We start from the raw sequence: 17,499 nt of genomic DNA, 5'->3' as shown, positions 1-17,499 counted from the left end.
GATAAGTAACCAACCACCAAGAAAGCTCTCTGTGGCTGCATATGGGGCTGTCATATACTCCCGAACCTGACCCTATGTCATCAATTGTTGTTCGTTTTCTGTGGACAACTTCTCAGCTGCAGGATCACACTGCTGCTTATATGTCGGCACAGTGCAGACGCTCATGAACGCCTCCTGGTTTGGAGGGCTGCAACAGAGTAACCAGGTGGAGGAAATCCGTAATGACAAGCCCCACAACATAGCCGACCCCACAACATAGCCAACCCCAAGGCAACGTGTTTAGCTCACAGGTGAACCTGCAAGGAAAGCCCTTTAGACAATCAGTCGTTTTCGTTTGCAGAGAAAAAGAGTACTGGGGGGTGAGCTATGGGTGTGAGCTGGGGTGGGCACAGGGATGGGGGGAACGTGGGGAAAGGGGACCATGGGGATCATGGGAAGTATTCCTCTCTCAATTTCAAGTTGGCTTCAGTGGCTTTGATTGAGGACAAAGAGTAAGAGAATCAGAATCTCTCCTGTTTAGCCTCACCATTGATAAGCCCTGTGGTCTTGTACAAATAAATCCTTGGCCTCTGAAACAGCCATTTCTTTCGGCAAAATGAGGGATTTCGACTTGATCAACGTGAATGGTCTTCTAGTTCTAATATCCTTCAGTCCTATTTTCTAACAGATTCTAACAGATTTTGTTTTCTGCTCAGAAAACAAAAGACCTAAGTGTAATCAGGGAAATCCATGAATAAGCTCTCAGGCCAGACATCTAGTCTCCGGAGTATTTTAAGTTCAATTGAAAAAGAAGAAGAAGAACTGTTTTCTGATTTTCTTTTTTTTTTTTTTTTTTTTTGGGGCCAGGCAATATACTTATTCACTAAAACTCCGCCTCCCCCTTTCAGTAGAAACTGTGCATTTCCTACTTTTATGCTGCCTATATGTTTGATTTGCACAGCTCAGCTGGTCAGAGGAGCTGAGACATCCGTCCCCCTACGAGAACCCTCCCGGTAAGTCACCTTTCAGACACTTTGCCTGTTAGTTAGCTCTGCTTCTGTGATGAGTAAAAGGCTTACAGGAAACCCATTAGACAAACACCAGCTGCTCCTAGAACTATCTTGAAATATAATCTTTGAGAGAAGAAAAGAGTTAGAATTTAGAATGAGTTTCAGATTGTGATAACATCAAGGATACAAGACACGATTGTGAATGAAAGATTGTAAAGGGATCGATATTGAAAGAAAGGAAGGAAGGAAGGAAGGAAGGAAGGAAGAAAAAAGAAGGAAAGAAGCTTCACCTTTCAAAAGAAAGTCTTTCAAGAGAGATGATTCTTGGCCAAAATCTTGGCAGAGATTATCTTCTGGTAAGAAGAACTGAAACCCACCCCCACCCGCCTGGGCCGGGATGCCCTCTGAATGTGTCTCCAAGCAGAAGTTGTATCTAAGTGTGGCTCTTGTGTTTCTTTGTTTTTTCCCCCCATAAAAGAGGGAAGCTAAATGTTGTCCAAATTAATATTGTATTACAAATATCAAATTAAGTTTCCCTTTAATATATCAGTTCCACAGCACATTTAGTGTAATGATTCTTGTTCTGGCTCAGAATTTAAGATGAAAGTTTCTGTATGCTCCTCCCAGCTGCCTAATCTGAGGTCCAGGGGGCTTGAGACCCACAGGGATTAATTAAAGAAACTTCTCAATCAAGCAATGAACCTGAAATAGACCAGGCAAGCCAGTGTGAGGGCAAATGTGATAATGGGAGTCTGGATTTTACAGCTGGCTGCTGGCTCCTGTGACCTTCTCGGGGGGACTCAGGTTTCAGCCCATTTCGTTCTGACTATATCGAGGCGCCTGGCTGGCGATGCCACGTTCCAGTTCTCGCCCCAAGAAGCGAGAGACCGGGGTAGCTGGTGGATAAGAGCACAGACTGCCTGCCTTCGAAATCAGTTGCTTCCTAGCTTTGTGTCTTTGGGCAAGTTACTCATCTTCTCTGTGCTTTGAGGTTCTCATCTGCAACATGGGGACAATAACATGACCTGACTCCTACGGTGACCTTGAGGATTAATTGAATGAATGAACGGATGTGAAGCTCAGAATAGTAGTTGGCCCACAGAGTGCCCTGGGGGATGGTTAATGGGTTACTAGCCCTCGGGGGGGGGGGGGGGGGGGGGTGCGGCTCTGTGTAAGCTCAGCCCAGGGAAGGGCAGCTACAGCCTAGCTTGTAAAATAGCATTAGACGGCACCCGAGTCAGTTTCTTGAAATTGTGACCAAAGCTGCCTTCGCTCCACATAGCTACAGAGCACCAGATTTTATTGGGTCAGACGACGCTTTTGTGAATTTCCCCGAGAGTCACGCTCTCGGTCTAGCGAGCAGAGACGCTGGCGGTGATCCTGCCCTTTCCTGCCAAAGTCCTTCGTTTGGCCACACAGGGGAACTCAGTTAAATGTAGAAATCAAGGCACCAATGTTGAAAGCCTATGGAGGTATGAGACTGTTTGTGCTCGTGGTGGACTGCTCAGTACATTCTAGGGCTTTATAAAAGATCACTTTTTCTTAGATCACTTTTTCTTTATTCACAAGGTCGAGCAAAATGAATTATCAAACGTCGACTCCATACTATGACATTGATTATGGGATATCAGAGCCCTGTCAGAAGACCAACGTGAAACAGATCGCAGCCAGGCTCCTGCCTCCGCTCTACTCGCTGGTGTTCATCTTCGGCTTCGTGGGCAACATGCTGGTCATCCTCATCCTCATCAACTGCAAGAGGCTGAAGAGCATGACGGACATCTACCTGCTCAATTTGGCCATCTCCGACCTGCTCTTCCTTTTCACCATCCCGTTCTGGGCCCACTACGCTGCAGACCAGTGGGTCTTTGGAAATAGAATGTGTCAGCTTTTGACAGGGCTCTATTATATCGGCTTCTTCACTGGCATCTTCTTCATCATCCTCCTGACCATTGACAGGTACCTGGCGATCGTCCACGCGGTGTTTGCCATAAAGGCCCGGACGGTCACCTTTGGGGTGGTGACAAGCGGGGTCACCTGGGTGGTGGCCGTGTTCGCCTCTCTCCCTGAGATCATCTTCACCAGATCCCAAAAAGAGGGGTCTCGCTTTACTTGTAGCCACCACTTCCCACCCAGTCAGTACCGTTTCTGGAAGAACTTCCTGACGTTGAGGATGAGCATCTTGGGCCTGGTCCTGCCCCTGCTTGTCATGGTCATCTGCTATTCGGCCATCCTCAAGACCCTGCTCCGGTGCCGAAACGAAAAGAAGAGGCACAAGGCCGTGCGGCTCATTTTCGTGATCATGATTGTTTACTTTCTTTTCTGGGCTCCCTACAACATCGTGCTTCTCCTGAGCACCTTCCAGGAGTCCTTCGGCCTGAACAATTGCAGCAGCTCCAACAGGCTAGACCAAGCCATGCAGGTGACCGAGACGCTTGGGATGACGCACTGTTGCATCAACCCCATCATCTACGCCTTCGTCGGGGAGAAGTTCAGAAACTACCTCTTGGAGTTTTTCCGAAAGCACATCGCCAGACGCTTCTGCAAACGCTGCCCCGTCTTCCTGGGAGATGTCTCCGACAGAGCAAGCTCGGTTTACACTCGATCCACTGGGGAGCAGGAGATCTCTGTCGGCTTATGAGCTGGACTGGGTCTTTGTACACAGCCTGGGGGTGGGAGTGGTTCTTTTGAAAAGGAAGTCACTGTCATAGAGGGTCTACGATTCACCCATCCATCTGGCACCTATTTTAAGTATATTAGATCATTTGAGACCATCACTTCCGGAGAGCCAAATCAATATATGCAGATGGTATAACAACCTTCTCATCTCCGCTCCACGCACATCAACTTATTGACACACTCTCCCTTCAATGCAGAAGTTCATTATTAAAAAAAAAAAAAGAATCCTCGGAGAACTGCTGACTCTTGAGTCTGGTTAACCTGAACGGGAATACCAAAATTAATCAATAAACATATTGTATAGTTTCTTACCTGCTGGAGGCAACAAGGGCAGGTTGCAGATGTGCTTGAAGCAGGTCCTTGTTGTGATCGGTTCAGAAACTACATCTTCCAAGTGTGATCTGCCCTCCAAGGTGTGGTTGGTAAGTTCCACAGATGTTCAGGACCAGGTGAGAACCGGGAGAGCTTCTTCAGTGAGAAGGGGATCCTCTGCTGGGAGAGGGGAGGGAGGCTGAGCTCCAAGCTGCAGACCCCACACTCGTGGAGTGGCTCGGCAGCTGTGGGAGGACGGGTGCTGGCTGGGGAAGGCAAGGTGAGCCTGGACCATGGAGAGCGTGCATAGCACCACCTGTCGAAGTCAGAGCAGGGACTGTCCAGGAACACATCCAGGTGAGGACTGGTTACATAGTTAATGAACACGCAGAGCTTTCTAAGCATTGAGCTAAGAGACCCCGGGGCAGGGAGGGAAGCCCGAATGAGTAAATTTCTGCCCTCCCGGGGCACACCACGGCTTAAACATTGTCTTCTGGATTCAACTCTCTGTAGGCAGAAGGCAGAAGGGACGGATTCATTTGGAAACAGGCCGCCCGCAGCTTGATCAGCCACAAAAAGCATGATTTGAGGACCTTTGTGTTTCAGGCTGAGTGTGGTGGCTTTAGCCACTCCTTCCAGCCGCCTTCTACAGACACATTGTCCCCAAACACTAAGGGATCTTTTCAGGAAAGAGTCATGACTTCGTGTTCTGCAGTTGCTACTTTTATTATTCTGTACCTGCCTGAGATGGTTTTGAATCTGGGGAGTAGCTAAGACCATTCGGGAAAGATCAGGTGATGGAACGTAAAGAAGGGAGAGTCGCTCGAGAGGGTAAGGTGTCAGAATAGTAAGAGGTGCTACGGATTTTTCTCAAGCTCTGAAAGACGAGACTTGAGAGCGTGGGCGGCAACGGGAAGCACCCAGAAATGCTCTGAAGGTTGTTACGAGGGTATCAATATCCTCTGACCCTAGCCTCTGAGTCAACTCAAAGACATTCTGGTATCTTTGTGTATGTGTATATATATATATATATATCTCCTATATATGTGAGAATCTTACATCAGTGGAAAGTTACAAATTGCTTGGAAGAAAATCCTTACCCAATAAAAACCGCCCTCTAAAATAATTGATTGTATTCTTGTTCTTTCAGTCAAGTGCCCATTTAGAGACTAGCATACGAGACTGCAAAAGCCCTTTGAAAGTAGCTGGTTTTGGAAAATTCCATACGTACACACCCTCACACAGACACAGAGAATCACACTGCTTTTTAAATATTTGTAAAAGTTGCCCCCCTCCCTGGGTCAAACTGCCAGAATAATGTGTTTGAAGATGCGGTTTCTCAGGGTAGCATTTCTGAGCAATGGACACCGGAAACCTTTAAATTTCTAATTTAATTCTACTACCAGAGCCAAAGACCTGACACATTTCTAAAACACAGAAAATCGATGTGTGTTTAAGCCCACGCCAGCTATCCGTGTTTGACAGTGAAGAAGGCCTAAGGTCCCAGGTTGGTTATTTCTGTCATCCTAAGTTGCAGACACATGATGCATGAAGAAGGCTCCTCATGAGGTTGGTTTTCTTTCATTTCAAATCCCTTCCAAACACTTGTCTGTAACCACAGTGGTGACAATGATTGTGTCCCTGACATTTGGATTTCTGGGCATGTGTCTCTTATCCGCAGAGAGGACAGGTGCTCCCAAGAAGAGGTGACGGGTTCGGGTCACATCCACGGTTTGGGGCTGGCTGGTTTTCAGGTTCTCACCTTCCGGAGCAGGTCATCATCCTACCTGGAGGTCCGTGGAAGGAGCAGAAGACAAGGACAGCCGGAGCTGGCTCGTACGATGGCTTTTCCCTAACAGCCTGAAGGACTGCCTTCCACCCGCGAGTCAAGAGGAGGCATGACCCAAGGAAGGGCAGAAGGGGGCTGAGTCTGAGCAGAGGAAGGGTCTAGGGCACCCTCCCATCATCCCCGCACTCCTCACTTTGCAGGGCCCTCCACTGCCCAGCCCTCTTCTGCCCCAGCCCCGAGACCGACAAACAAGTTTGGACTCATAGTGACCTTCGGGTTCTGACTCCACTCACCATGTCCTGGTCGAAGGTACCCTACCCCCAGCCCGGAGGCCTCTGTCATGGAAGGGGTTACGTATGTGCCATGGATAAAGTCCGAGTAAAGTGAACGTCCTCAGCAGGGAGGGAAAATGTGAAAATTCATAAATTAGGATTCTGCTTACACGTGTATTTCAAGGTTCTAGTTTAAACACCTGCAACGTTAGGGATGCCCGGGTGGCTCAGTCGGTTAAGGATCTGCCTCCGACTCAGGTCATGATCCCAGGGTCCTGGGATCAAGTTCCACGTTGGGTTCCCTGCTCAGCAGGAAGCCTGCTTCTCCCTCTGCCTGCCACTCCCCCCCCGCCTTGTGCTCTCTCTCTCTCTGACAAATAAATAAAATCTTTAAAAAAATTTAAAAATAAACACATGCAACACAAGTAAAGTGTATTGGCCTTCCCACTGTTATCATGAAATCAAGTTATTTTTCTGCATATGGTGCCGTATTTCCTATTTGCCTTCAGTCTTTTCTAGAAACATTTTTACAAGTCTTAACTTCTATTTGGCTCCATATTGTTACTACTTTAGTTTGTTCATTAGTTCTGCATCACTGTGGTTCCGTCCTGTGTCAGGAGCTTGGTTTTGTTTCTTTTTCTTATGGTTGGTACCCAGTTTTTTAAACACTTGATTAAATAAAGTCTTTTCAAACTGGAATCCAACGGGCGGGCCTTCAGAGCCAGTAAGAACCCTGGGCTACACTGCCTCCCTGTGGCCACTTTGGTAACCAACAAGGGCGTCCCCAGCTGAGCCTGGACCCCAGAGCCGGAAGAGCCGGGGACGGTTTAGTGTTTTTGCCTCTGCTGGTACCATTCCTGTTCTGGACAAGAGGTGTTTCCACAGCAGCTCAGGGTAGATAGTGCTCGACTCTTTCTGTTTCTGAAGAACAAGAGGAGCGCCCGTGGATGATCCTGCAGTGGAAATGAAGGTGCCAACAACCCAGGGCCCATCTCTGCAGATCACTGAACCCACAGCCTTGCAGCAAGGTCACAAAAAGTTTTGTGACAAAGTATTTTTCACAGGCCATAAAAACGTCACAAGCCCCTCCCCTGTGTCTCTCTTGTATATCCAGCAATGGTCTCAGGTACCAAGTGTTTGAAGCAATCAATTATGATCACCATGGGGCGCCTGGGTGGCTCAGTCGTTAAACTTCTGCCTTTAGCTCAGGTCATGATCCCAGTGTCCGGGGATCGAGTCCCACGCCGGGCTCCCTGCTCAGCAGGAAGCCTGATTCTCTCTCTCCCACTCCCCCTGCTTGTGTTCCCTCTCTCGCGGTGTCTCTGTCAAATAAATAAGTAAAATCTTTAAAAAAAAAAAAATTATGATCGCCGGTTTGGGTGGCTTTTTTTTTTTTTTTTTAAATTCACAATTCCCTTTCTCCACTGCTGACTTCACCTCATCCAGATCCCTCTGCTGGTATCACATCATCTGAAAACAGAAAGGTTGTTGAGGACCAGTCAGCCCCACCCCTCACTCTATGGAGGAAAACAGAGCCCACCCCCCGGGGCCAGATGTTCTGACGTCAGAGGTCAAGGTGGGCCAGAGCATCAGGCCTGGTTTCAGTTCTCCTGGGGTTTCCCCGTCAAACTTAGGCAGCCAGCGATGTGCCATTGAGGAGAGCAGGTGGGGGCCTTGCCCGTCAGCACCCATGTGAATGATGGAGAGCTGGCTCTCCTGGCCCCTGGCTTAACCTTAGCTGCTCGTTGGAGTTACCTGGGCAGTCTTACAAATAGGGACACCTGGTCCCACCCCTGGGATTCTGATTTGCTAGGTCTGCAGAAGCTCCCGGCAATTCTAAGTATAGCCAACTTTGGAAACCACTGCTTAAAGCCCATCAAACCGAGCGTGCTAGAGGGAGGCTGCTGTCTGTGGAGGATCCTTCCGTGAGTGACATGTGGGCCAGGGAGGGTCTGGATTCAACTCCTCGATTTTCACAACAGAACATTAACTCTGGGGCGCCTGGGTGGCTCAGTTGGTTAAGCGTTTGCCTTTAACTCAGGTCATGATCCCAGGGTCCTGGGATTGAGCCCCACATTAGGCTCCCTGCTCACAAGGAGCCTGCTTCTCTCTCTCCCTCTGCCTCTCCCCCCTGCTTGTGTTTGCTCTCTCTCTCTCTCAAATAAATAAATAAAATCTTAAAAAATAAATAAATAAAATGCCTGTATTTTGGTTTATTTCCACTAGGTAATATTCTTCAAAAATCCCTTTTAAGAAAATTACGATTTTTTTTCCTAACAGATCATCAAATCAGGACTCTCTGTTGATTGGTTATGTCACTCCTTTCTACAGGGTGGAAAGTAGAGCCTGCTTGAGGTCCAGCCTTGAGGCCGAGGGAGCTTGGGGAAATGACTCAGCGTCTGTGTCGGAACCTCAGAGTCCCTTCCAGTGACTTGGGATACTATCTGCCTGATAACTAGGTTGGGATGGAGTATCTAAACCAGCCCTGTTCAGAAGAACTTTCTGTACTGATGGAGATGCACTGTCCAGTACAATGGCCACCAGACCAGTGCAAAATGTGGCTAATGTGACTCTATAGCTGGGTTTTTAATTTTATTTCATTTTAATTAATTTTAAAACATCCGATGCATGTCTCAATGGACAGTGCAGGGCTTGCATACAATAAGTAGTCAAGAAATGTCAGTATAACTTGGATTGTGGCATCAGGGATTCCTAGGCAAGTTGCTCAATGCTTCTAGACTCAGTTTCCTCATCTGTGAGATGGGGCAGAGAGTAATACCTACTAGCTCATACGTTTGTGTGAAGGATGAAATGAGAGATCGCGTGTTGGCTGAATGCAGTGCCTGGCACATTGGAGTTCTGGTCGCTGTTAGCTACTTTCCTAATAATGGCTATTTCCTCTTTAGATTAGAATTGCGCTCGCCCAAAGAATGCTCTTCAGTGTGATGGGCAACGCAGCTCCCCTTCTGCAGTGGAATGGAAGCTACTGGGGACCTGGGAGGGCTCTTGGGTGTGAAATCAAACACCGTGGATTGACAGCAATAGATGGAAAGGGCCTCCCAACCTTATGGCGTTGTGTTCAATCCGTCTGACCCTGTGTAGGGTCTTGGGAAAGGCTTTCAGGGGCGGGGGGCGGGGATTAACCTGAGAATGTAATTCTGGCTGATGCACACCCTGCAGCTCTAAGCAAACCGGGAGGTGGGGGGCGGCAGGCCAACTCCCCGCCCCCTCCCCCTGTCTGGAATTCCGACAGAAGCTGACACACCCGGAGAAGCAAGGCGGGAACACAGTTCACTTGTGCGTTGACCATGTGCAGCCCAATTTTAGCAGACATTCACTCGTTCATTCATTCATTCAACCAACATTTACGGAGGGCCTATGCATGACCGACAGGGGGCGTCGGGTAAGGGAGCTCGCAGCGGGCGCTGTGCCCTGGAGTGAGGGTTGTTTGGAAGCTCCGTGGGTGGAGCCTAGGAGGAGCAACTATGCAGGCGCCAGCAGGTGACCCAGGGCTAGGTACCATCCAGGTTCCTAAAGTGGCCCAGCACTGATGAGTGGGACAGACAGACAGTCAGTGCTTTAACTGACCATTTTTGTAAGGAAAGCGTAGCTACAACCGCTTCTTGGTTCCATGCCTCCTTAAACAGCTTATGTGGAACAGAACGTACTCGTTCCTTGTCCCCGCACCAGCCCCGCTGCCCCGAGGCGGGGTCCTCCAGGGCCGGGGAGAGGGCCGTGTCTGCACAAGACACCAGCTGCCTCTTTGAATTCTTGGGGCTGGTTTTGTAGTTTCCCCGTCTCCACTTTGGCTTTCAGCTTGTTTGTACCAAAGGGAGTACCGCCCCTGCTTCCCGCTACTCGGTCATCCATCCCGGAGGCGATAAAGTTACCACTGTCTTATCATTTGGGAGAGATTTCCTGCGTATATAAGCAAGATCACGTCTCTACCCTTATCCCCCATGTTTACACCAATGCCAGTATTATATATCACACCTTGGGTTTTTTACACTCTTGGGCAAGCTTCTTAAGCTCTCTGTGCCTCACTCTCCGCATCTGTGGAATGGGGGTAATAACACCCACCTCATTGATTGTTCCAGGGAGTAAATGAACTGATATGTGACCTGGCATGTGGCAACCGTCGCATGACAACCATCCGGTGAACTTTAGCTGTCGTCCACCATGCAGATTTTATTTTTATGCAAGTGAACTTAGTAACTTTTTCTTTGGTTTCTGGGTTTTATGACATGCTTGGAAAAGCCTTTCCCATCCTGAGATTGCAAAAATCTCCCATTTTTATTTCTAATGCTGTTATGGCTTCGTTTTTTTTGTTTTGTTTTTATCATTTGTATTGCTCTTTCTGGAATTCATCTGGAATGCAGAGTGAAGTGGGAATCCCAAGGTTTTCTCCAGATGGCACACGACCATCCCAAGACCATTTATGAAATAATTTTCCTACTAACCTAAAATGCCATTTTTATACTATTTTAGGCTCCCCGCCCCCATGTTTGGCCCTACTTCTATATTTCCAGTTAAAGGACTAGATCCCCGGGTGTCATTTAATGTGTTTCCTTCCTTGGGGCGGCCCCTCCATGCGTGGGGTGAGTCCTTCCATTGCTCCACATGGGGCGCTCTGCCCCTGCTTCCGTGATGAGAACATCGATCGGTGGGTCAGGGACTGTCAGTCAGAGCTGCTCGAGTCCCCCACTGGTCACAAATTAGAGGCTGACTGCCAACCACAAAGTGCAGGGATGTGCTGCTCAGGGTGAGTCGATCAGATTCTTACTCCCAAAAGTGATGACCACGAATGCACCCCACAGTGGCCAGCGGTGCCCTGGAGGGAGGCCTTAGGATCGCCTGGGGAGATGTATGTCCCAAGGCAGAGCTGCCTGGGGTCCCATCTTTCCCTGGGGAAAACATCCAGTGATTCCTTCTGTCCTATGATCAACCCCAACAATGTTCCGGCTCTCCCCATCACAGCTAGACGAGCTGAGCCCTCACTAGTACAGACTTAAAGCCCCCACTTCTCCCACACTCAGCAAGAAAGTTCTCCACTTCATCCTTTTCAGCTGCCCCTTTCTTTTTCTAGATGAGTTGATGGGTTTTCATGCACAGATTGTTTACCAGCTTTTGTAGCTTGAATGTGTGTTGGCCTTCCCCCCAAATCTGTGTGTTGAAATCCTAATGCCCCATGTGATGGGGTTGGGGGAGGGGGGCTTTGGGGGTGACGAGAGCATGAGGGTGGAACCTCACAAATGGGACCGATGCCCTTGTAAGGAGAGACACGAGTGCGCGCTCCTTCTCTCTGCCCTGCCCCCTGTGAAGACAAAATGAGAACATGGCCATCTGCAAACCAGGAAGTGGGCTCCCACCAGATGCCACATCTGACTGCCGCTTGATCTTGGACTTCCAGCCTCCAGAAGTCTGAGAAGCACATGTCTGTTCTTTAAGCCCCCCCGCCCCCCACCCAGGTCTGTGATAATTCGATACAGCAGCCCGAGCCAAGACACCAGCCCTTTCTTCTACTAGGTGTTTGTCTACCCCCTTGGAAATTGCTTTCTCAAGGGGCCTTAAGACAATTACAAAAGACTCCTGCTTTTGGAAGATGAACCCCTTTGCCCGTCTCATGGTATTACTCCTCGATCAAAAACTCCACTCCCTCCTTCACCCCGCACAGAGTTAACTAACAGATGGTGGTGGAAAGTGTCACTAATTTGGGACTGGCATGTTAAGTTATTCAGTGATTTACCTAATGTTCATTGAGAAGCTGGTGTGCTGGGGCTGGAGCCCAGCATGGCCCAAGTCCTGTCTTCAAGGAGCGACGGGAGCCAGGGAAACGGAGGGTCCCCATGAGAGTGAGGGGCGCCCCCTGTGCCAAGGCTGGCCCCCCAGCCCAGAGCTTCAGCCAGAGCCTGGGAAGCAGGAGGAGCCCTCTGATGCCTCCCATCTCCACCAGGCCCATACTCGGAAGCACAGAGGAAGCTAGTCTCTAGCCAAACAAACGCTCCCTCACTCTGAGCTGGACTTGTCTTAGAGCCCGGACTTCTATTCCCCCCCCCCTTCCTAGCATCTTGGGTCCCATCCTGGGGCTCAGGAGCCAAATTCAGGAGGTACAGGGCTCATTTCTCCCGGTCCCCCAACTCTCATGGTTGATTCTTCAGGTGCAGCGGTTATCCACCAGAGCATGCTTCTCCTCCAGGGGCCATCCGGCAAGGTCTGGCTGTATCTTGGTTGTCACCATCTGGGAAGAGGCCAACGACGCTGTTCCACATCCTACGACGCACGGGACAATCCCCCACAGCAAAAGCTTATCCGATCCAAATGTGGACAGTTGCCACGGTTAGAAACCCTATCTGGTGTTTCTGCCTTGCTTGAAGCCTTAGCAAGAGGAATCTGGGGGGGAGCCTGGGAGGCTCAGTCGGTTAAGCATCGACTCTTGATTTTGGCTCAGGTCCTGATCTCAGGGTCGTGAGATCGAGCCCCACATCAGGCTCTGCGCTGTGTGGAATCTGCTTGGGATTCTCTCTCTCCTTCTCCCTCTGCCCCTCTCTGCTCATTCTCGCTCTCTCGAAAAAAAAAAAAAAAAAAAAAAAGGAGTCCGAGGCCTGTAGGGGGCTGGTCCTGGGCCCTCCCAGATTGCTGCAGCTTACTTGTGGAACATTCCAGATCCCTCACATGGCTGCAGGAGACTGGCTGTCCAGACACAATTTCTTCATCCTCATTCATGCCACTCCTCTGCTTCCATGGCCCTCCCACACCTGTCGATGCAAGACATGCCCGCCACGAGTCCCACCGGGGGCCAGAATGCCATACCCTCCAACCCCCATCTCCACTGGCAAGGTGCCCTTAAAACACAGCCATGCCAGGCATCTTTCTGAGTGATCCAGTTTGGAGTGGGAGGTGGTGGTCCTACAAGGAGAAAATACAAGGACAAGTGCATACACGTGGGAGGAATTTTGGTGGAAACGGTGTGTGAGAAAACACGGCGGCAGGGGCGCCTGGGTGGCTCAGTCGGTAAGCATCTGCCTTCGGCTCAGGTCATGATCCCAGGGTCCTAGGATCGAGCCCCACATCGGGCTCCCTGCTCTGCCGGAAGAATGCTTCTCCCTCCCCCACTCCCCCTGCTTGTGTTCCCTCCCTCGCTGTGTCTCTCTCTGTCATATAAATAAATAAAATTTAAAGAAAAAAGACAAAAAACACGGAGGCAACTTCATGGAACCATAAGTGGTTTCGTGAGAGCAGAAGGCGAGAAGAAAGTGGGAACAGAAAGGACTGCAAGCTGGTGGGTGGAGGGCCGATGAGGCCGGGCCTCGCACAGAGCGCTGAGGGGTGCGGCCAGTGGGGTAGGATGTTTGAAGCCAGGATGGCTAATTGGCCCCTAGAGGAAGGCAGGAATGGAGTCGGAGCCCCAAGGCGAAGGCTGGGCTCTGTTCCTTCTGGGACACAGCAGAGGCCTCTGCCAAGGTAAAAATCTCTGGGTGGAGACAAGTGAATGGATCTGAAAGCTACAGGGGCCAGGGACTCATCAGAACTTGGACTGAGGGAGTGAGGGAAGCAGGGAGGGCAAGGCTAGGGCCCCAGCCCAGGGGGATGCAAAGCACTGGCTTCAGGTGCAGGTTTCAGGACAGGTTGAGTCAGAAATCCCAGGGGCCATCCAGGTGGCAGTGTCACGAGGAGCCGCCTTGAACCCAGCGGAGCACATGTGTGGAGATCCACAGTCACAGGCCATGGACACCATGGGGGTGGACAGATGACTCCAGACAGAACCCAGAGGAGCACACAGGCAGCCTGCAAAGGAGCCCCAAGGGGAAGGAGAAGGTGTGCCGGGAAAGGCAGACCCGGTGCAAAGAAGAGCCCTCTGGGAGGAAGAAGAAGTGTTGGCAATGTCAAACGCTGCGGAGGCATGAAGCAAGGTAAGAGCAGAAAAAACATCCATGCACTCCATGATGCAATCAGAAAGGCAAGATAACCTCATGGCCCCTGCCTGTCTCTTCCTGCGCCGACTCACGGCCAAGGACACAGAATCGTGCTTCCTCCTTCGCTCTGGAAAAGCACTACTGCTGTACCCAAGTTCTGGCCTCTCCGGGGGGGACAGGACCAGCCTCTGTGGTTTGAAGTTCCTGGTTAGCTGGTTAGGGGCCCTTTCCAATCACCCTTTCCAGAGGTTGCAGCTGAATCCTTTGGGACAGGAAAGGGGTGTGGGGGCCCTGAACTCTGGGGCAGAGATGGGAGCCCCAGGGCCTGCTAGGGAATGGCTGCAGAGCCTCTGAGGAGCCTCAGGGGCCATCCCTGGCCGGGCACTAGGCAGGGAGGGAGCAGAGCCTTTGGTATCCAACATCTGGGGCTCACAGCGGCCTAGGCCCTAGGAGGGGCCCACCGCGACCACGGGAGCAAACCCTGCCTTGCTGTGATGGAATTTTGTTATAATGAGAATGCTACTTGGTTTATTATGTTTTGCCCCTGCTCGTGAAAAGAGATTTTTTTCCAATCTATTTTAAATATGGTTACTATCAGACCAGTGACTGTCCAACCCACCCAGCCCCGCGGAAACAGGAGTGTGGCCACTTAGATGGGGAAGAAGAAAGAGGAAAGAAAAAAGAAAAAGCTGGAGGATGGGGCCTGGGAGGGTCCAGTTCCTCTTCAGCTCTGCTCTTCACACTCAGACGCCAATGGGTGAGTAACCAACAGAGCGGTCACGTGGAGTGAGTGAGCAGGTTGCCCTTGCTGTGCGCGTGACTCCTCCCGCGTGCACGAGTGCACCCAAGGGGCTCACAGCCTTATGACGTGGTGCTTTTAGAAATTCCGGTTGCCATTTCTTGTCATGCAGGAAATTTGTAGGAAACCCAGCCCGTGTCGTGGATGCTGTGGGGTCTGCCCAGACGTCCTCTTCAGGGTCAGTGCGCCCACCCTCCCAGCTGCTGGGGACGGGAACCACCACCCTCAGCCACTGGGACCTGCCTTCTCTGGGCTCTGCCCCCTCCCAGGGGACGACTGAAGCCCATGACTGGCTGATGGGGGGTAGCAAGGGCCCGGCCCCCTTCCCTCCATGTGGGACAGTGAGGAAGGGCCATCCCAGGCCTAGAGCTCCTCGTGGGGTCAGTGGGGGCTTTGGCAGTCTTCACACCGGGGTCTGCTTCTCCCTCTGTTCAGTCTTGCCTTGCCCACTCGCTGATGGGGGTGCCTCCCGGAAGCCCTCCCCAGCCCGGCGTTGGCCTGCAGCTGTCCCGCTGAGCTCTGGATTCCCAGGAATTAGATGGAAAATAGCCTGGTTCCTGCTTTCAGCTTTCTCTTCTGCAGAAACTCAGATGCTGATAAGTAATAAAATGTCTCCCCCCTGAGTTCTATTTCCCTTGCCTTGCCCCATCTCTGAGATCCAGGTGGATGGCTTCTCAAGAACCTAAAGGAGACGTTAGGAGGAGAAGGGAGGAGAGAAGAGGCTGTGTCCCCCTCACCTGGCTGACTCCCACTCAGGCTTTCTGCTTAGACAACCCCTCCCATGGGACACCATCCCTGGTCCCTCTGGACGGGGCCAGGTGCCCTCACCCATGGCTCCCCTAGCTCCCGTGGGCTTCCCCCAGCACAGCACCAGACTCCCTGGATTACAATCAGTTACGTACCTGCCCAGCTCCCTTTAGAACATCAAAGCCATGAGGGCAGAGGACAGGTCTATTTGCTCACCATTTTCTCCCAGGGCCTGGCAAAGTTCCTGGAACCCAGGAGATGTGTCCTGCAGAGTCTTGCCTAGAACAAATGGCACATTGAAGTAAGGCAACTGAGGAAGGTTGGTAAGAGGATTCCTCCCGAGATTTAGACAGGGTGTAGGGAAACCCCAGTGCATGACTGGTGCAGGAGAGAACATGCCGCCATTCCCACTGCTAGGAACAAGGGGCAGAGCAGGGGGAGGGGCCGCCTAGGTCAAGGTCAAGAGACACACCAGCCCCACCAGGAAGGAGCCAGGGCTCTAAACCCCTTGACCTCAGTCTCTAACCTCCTGCCCAAAGCCCCCATTGGCCAAACCCAACTGAGGCTCAGAGGGTCAGAGGGCGGAGGCTCTGCTGTTAACAAGTTGAGCCTCCACGAATGGGGACACAAAAGCGGCTAGAAGGGGATGGAGAGTGGATATGGAAGGGCAAATGGGGGGGATTTACCAGACAGCAGACACTAAATGCCTGTGAAATGAATAACGTTTTTCGACAAATATTCCTTGAACATTCATTCAATTTATTATTTTGATCACTGTCTGATGTAAACAAATCAGAAGGCACTCACCCTACAAGGCCATTGAGGACGCGGGCCAACACAGAGCAGACAGCAAGGCCTCGGGCCATGTGTGACGGGGAGCTGGTGCCGAGGTCCCCCCAGAAAGCTAGCCCCTGGGGAAGAAACACACCCACAGGCGGGACAATAAGGAAGCTTCGCTGGTTTTGCCTTGACTCCAAGTGGTAGGCGGAAAATCTCTGAGACTCCAAAACCCATACCTCAATGCCAATAGCAAGTTCGATTTTATAATACCCTCAAAATGGGAGACCCCGAGACTAAAATTCAGCTCAGGCCACGGATGCCCCTCGTGGTCCTGGTGGAAACAAATGCAAAACTCCTCCAGGAGGGAGTGGTCCCACCTCAGGCCACGAAAAGCTGCTGCAGGACCAGTAATTCCCAATAAATGTGAACCCACGCGGACACTACAGAATACATGAGGAAATGCAGCACCAAGAGTGACGGCGGGCAGGGCTCCCAGACCGTAGGACTAGAACCCTGAAAGACTTGGTTAAATCATTAGTTGATTCAAAGTATTTTTACAAAGAATCAGCACGCCTAGGTGGCTCAGTCGGTGAAACATCTGCCTTCAGCTCAGGTCCTGATCTCGGGGTCCTAGGATCGAGCCCCGTGTCAGGCTCCCTGCTCAGTGGGGAGTCTGCTTCTCCCTCTCACTCTCCCTCTGCCCCTTGCCCTGATCATGGTCTCTCTCCCTCTCTAATAAATAAATAAAATCTTTTTAAAAAAGTATTTCTACAAGGAATCAAAATCCTTAAAAAAGAACCAAAATAAATAAATAAACTATTATTACCAGAAGTTACTCAGTGTGTATTAAGGTATATTTGACTTTTGTGGAGTTTGTCCTATTGGCTTGCTCAGCACACTTGTCTTAGAATGTGAGAAGTCCTGGGCGCCTGGGTGGCTCAGTCGGTTAAGTGGCTGCCTTCCGGGCGCCTGGGTGGCTCAGTTGGTTAAGCGACTGCCTTCGGCTCAGGTCATGATCCTGGAGTCTCGGGATCGAGTCCCGCATCGGGCTCCTTGCTCGGCAGGGAGTCTGCTTCTCCCTCTGACCCTCCTCCCTCTCGTGCTCTCTCTTTCTCATTCTCTTTGTCTCAAATAAATAAATAAAAAAATCTAAAAAAAAAAAAAGAATGTGAGAAGTCCAAGAAACCCTTCTGGAATAGGAGGGCTTTTACTCAGTAAGTGT

At 50.7% G+C, this 17,499-nt stretch overlaps 1 protein-coding gene and 1 long non-coding RNA gene across 4 annotated transcripts; both read left to right on the top strand.

Annotated features, from left to right (window-relative positions):
• The first annotated feature begins 913 nt into the window (after window positions 1-913).
• LOC118004927 (C-C chemokine receptor type 5) lies at window positions 914-5,100 on the top strand. 2 transcript variants are annotated; one of them, XM_034996473.1, is made up of 2 exons: window positions 914-992; window positions 2,559-5,100. In XM_034996473.1, the coding sequence occupies exon 2, from the start codon at window positions 2,569-2,571 to the stop codon at window positions 3,625-3,627; it is 1,059 nt and encodes a 352-aa protein (XP_034852364.1). In that variant the 5' UTR covers window positions 914-992; window positions 2,559-2,568; the 3' UTR covers window positions 3,628-5,100. The 2 variants fall into 2 exon arrangements, with proteins under 2 accessions (XP_034852364.1, XP_034852365.1); XM_034996474.1 differs by lacking the exon at window positions 914-992 and adding an exon at window positions 2,203-2,461.
• An 8,278-nt stretch (window positions 5,101-13,378) lies between these two features.
• Window positions 13,379-16,873, top strand: LOC118005059. 2 transcript variants are annotated; one of them, XR_004677767.1, is made up of 3 exons: window positions 13,379-13,948; window positions 14,550-14,928; window positions 15,186-16,873. It is a non-coding gene; the product is annotated as an uncharacterized LOC118005059 (long non-coding RNA). The 2 variants fall into 2 exon arrangements; XR_004677766.1 differs by lacking the exon at window positions 15,186-16,873 and having other exon boundaries at window positions 14,550-14,708; window positions 14,863-14,949.
• The last annotated feature ends 626 nt before the right edge of the window (window positions 16,874-17,499 follow it).

Source organism: Mirounga leonina, unplaced genomic scaffold (genome assembly GCF_011800145.1).
Source record: "Mirounga leonina isolate KUSES-001 unplaced genomic scaffold, KU_Mleo_1.0 Mir_94, whole genome shotgun sequence".
In the NCBI taxonomy this organism is placed as follows: domain Eukaryota; kingdom Metazoa; phylum Chordata; class Mammalia; order Carnivora; family Phocidae; genus Mirounga; species Mirounga leonina.
The sequence above is the reverse complement of the archived record's forward strand: the minus strand, read 5'-3'. Positions and strand labels throughout refer to the sequence as shown.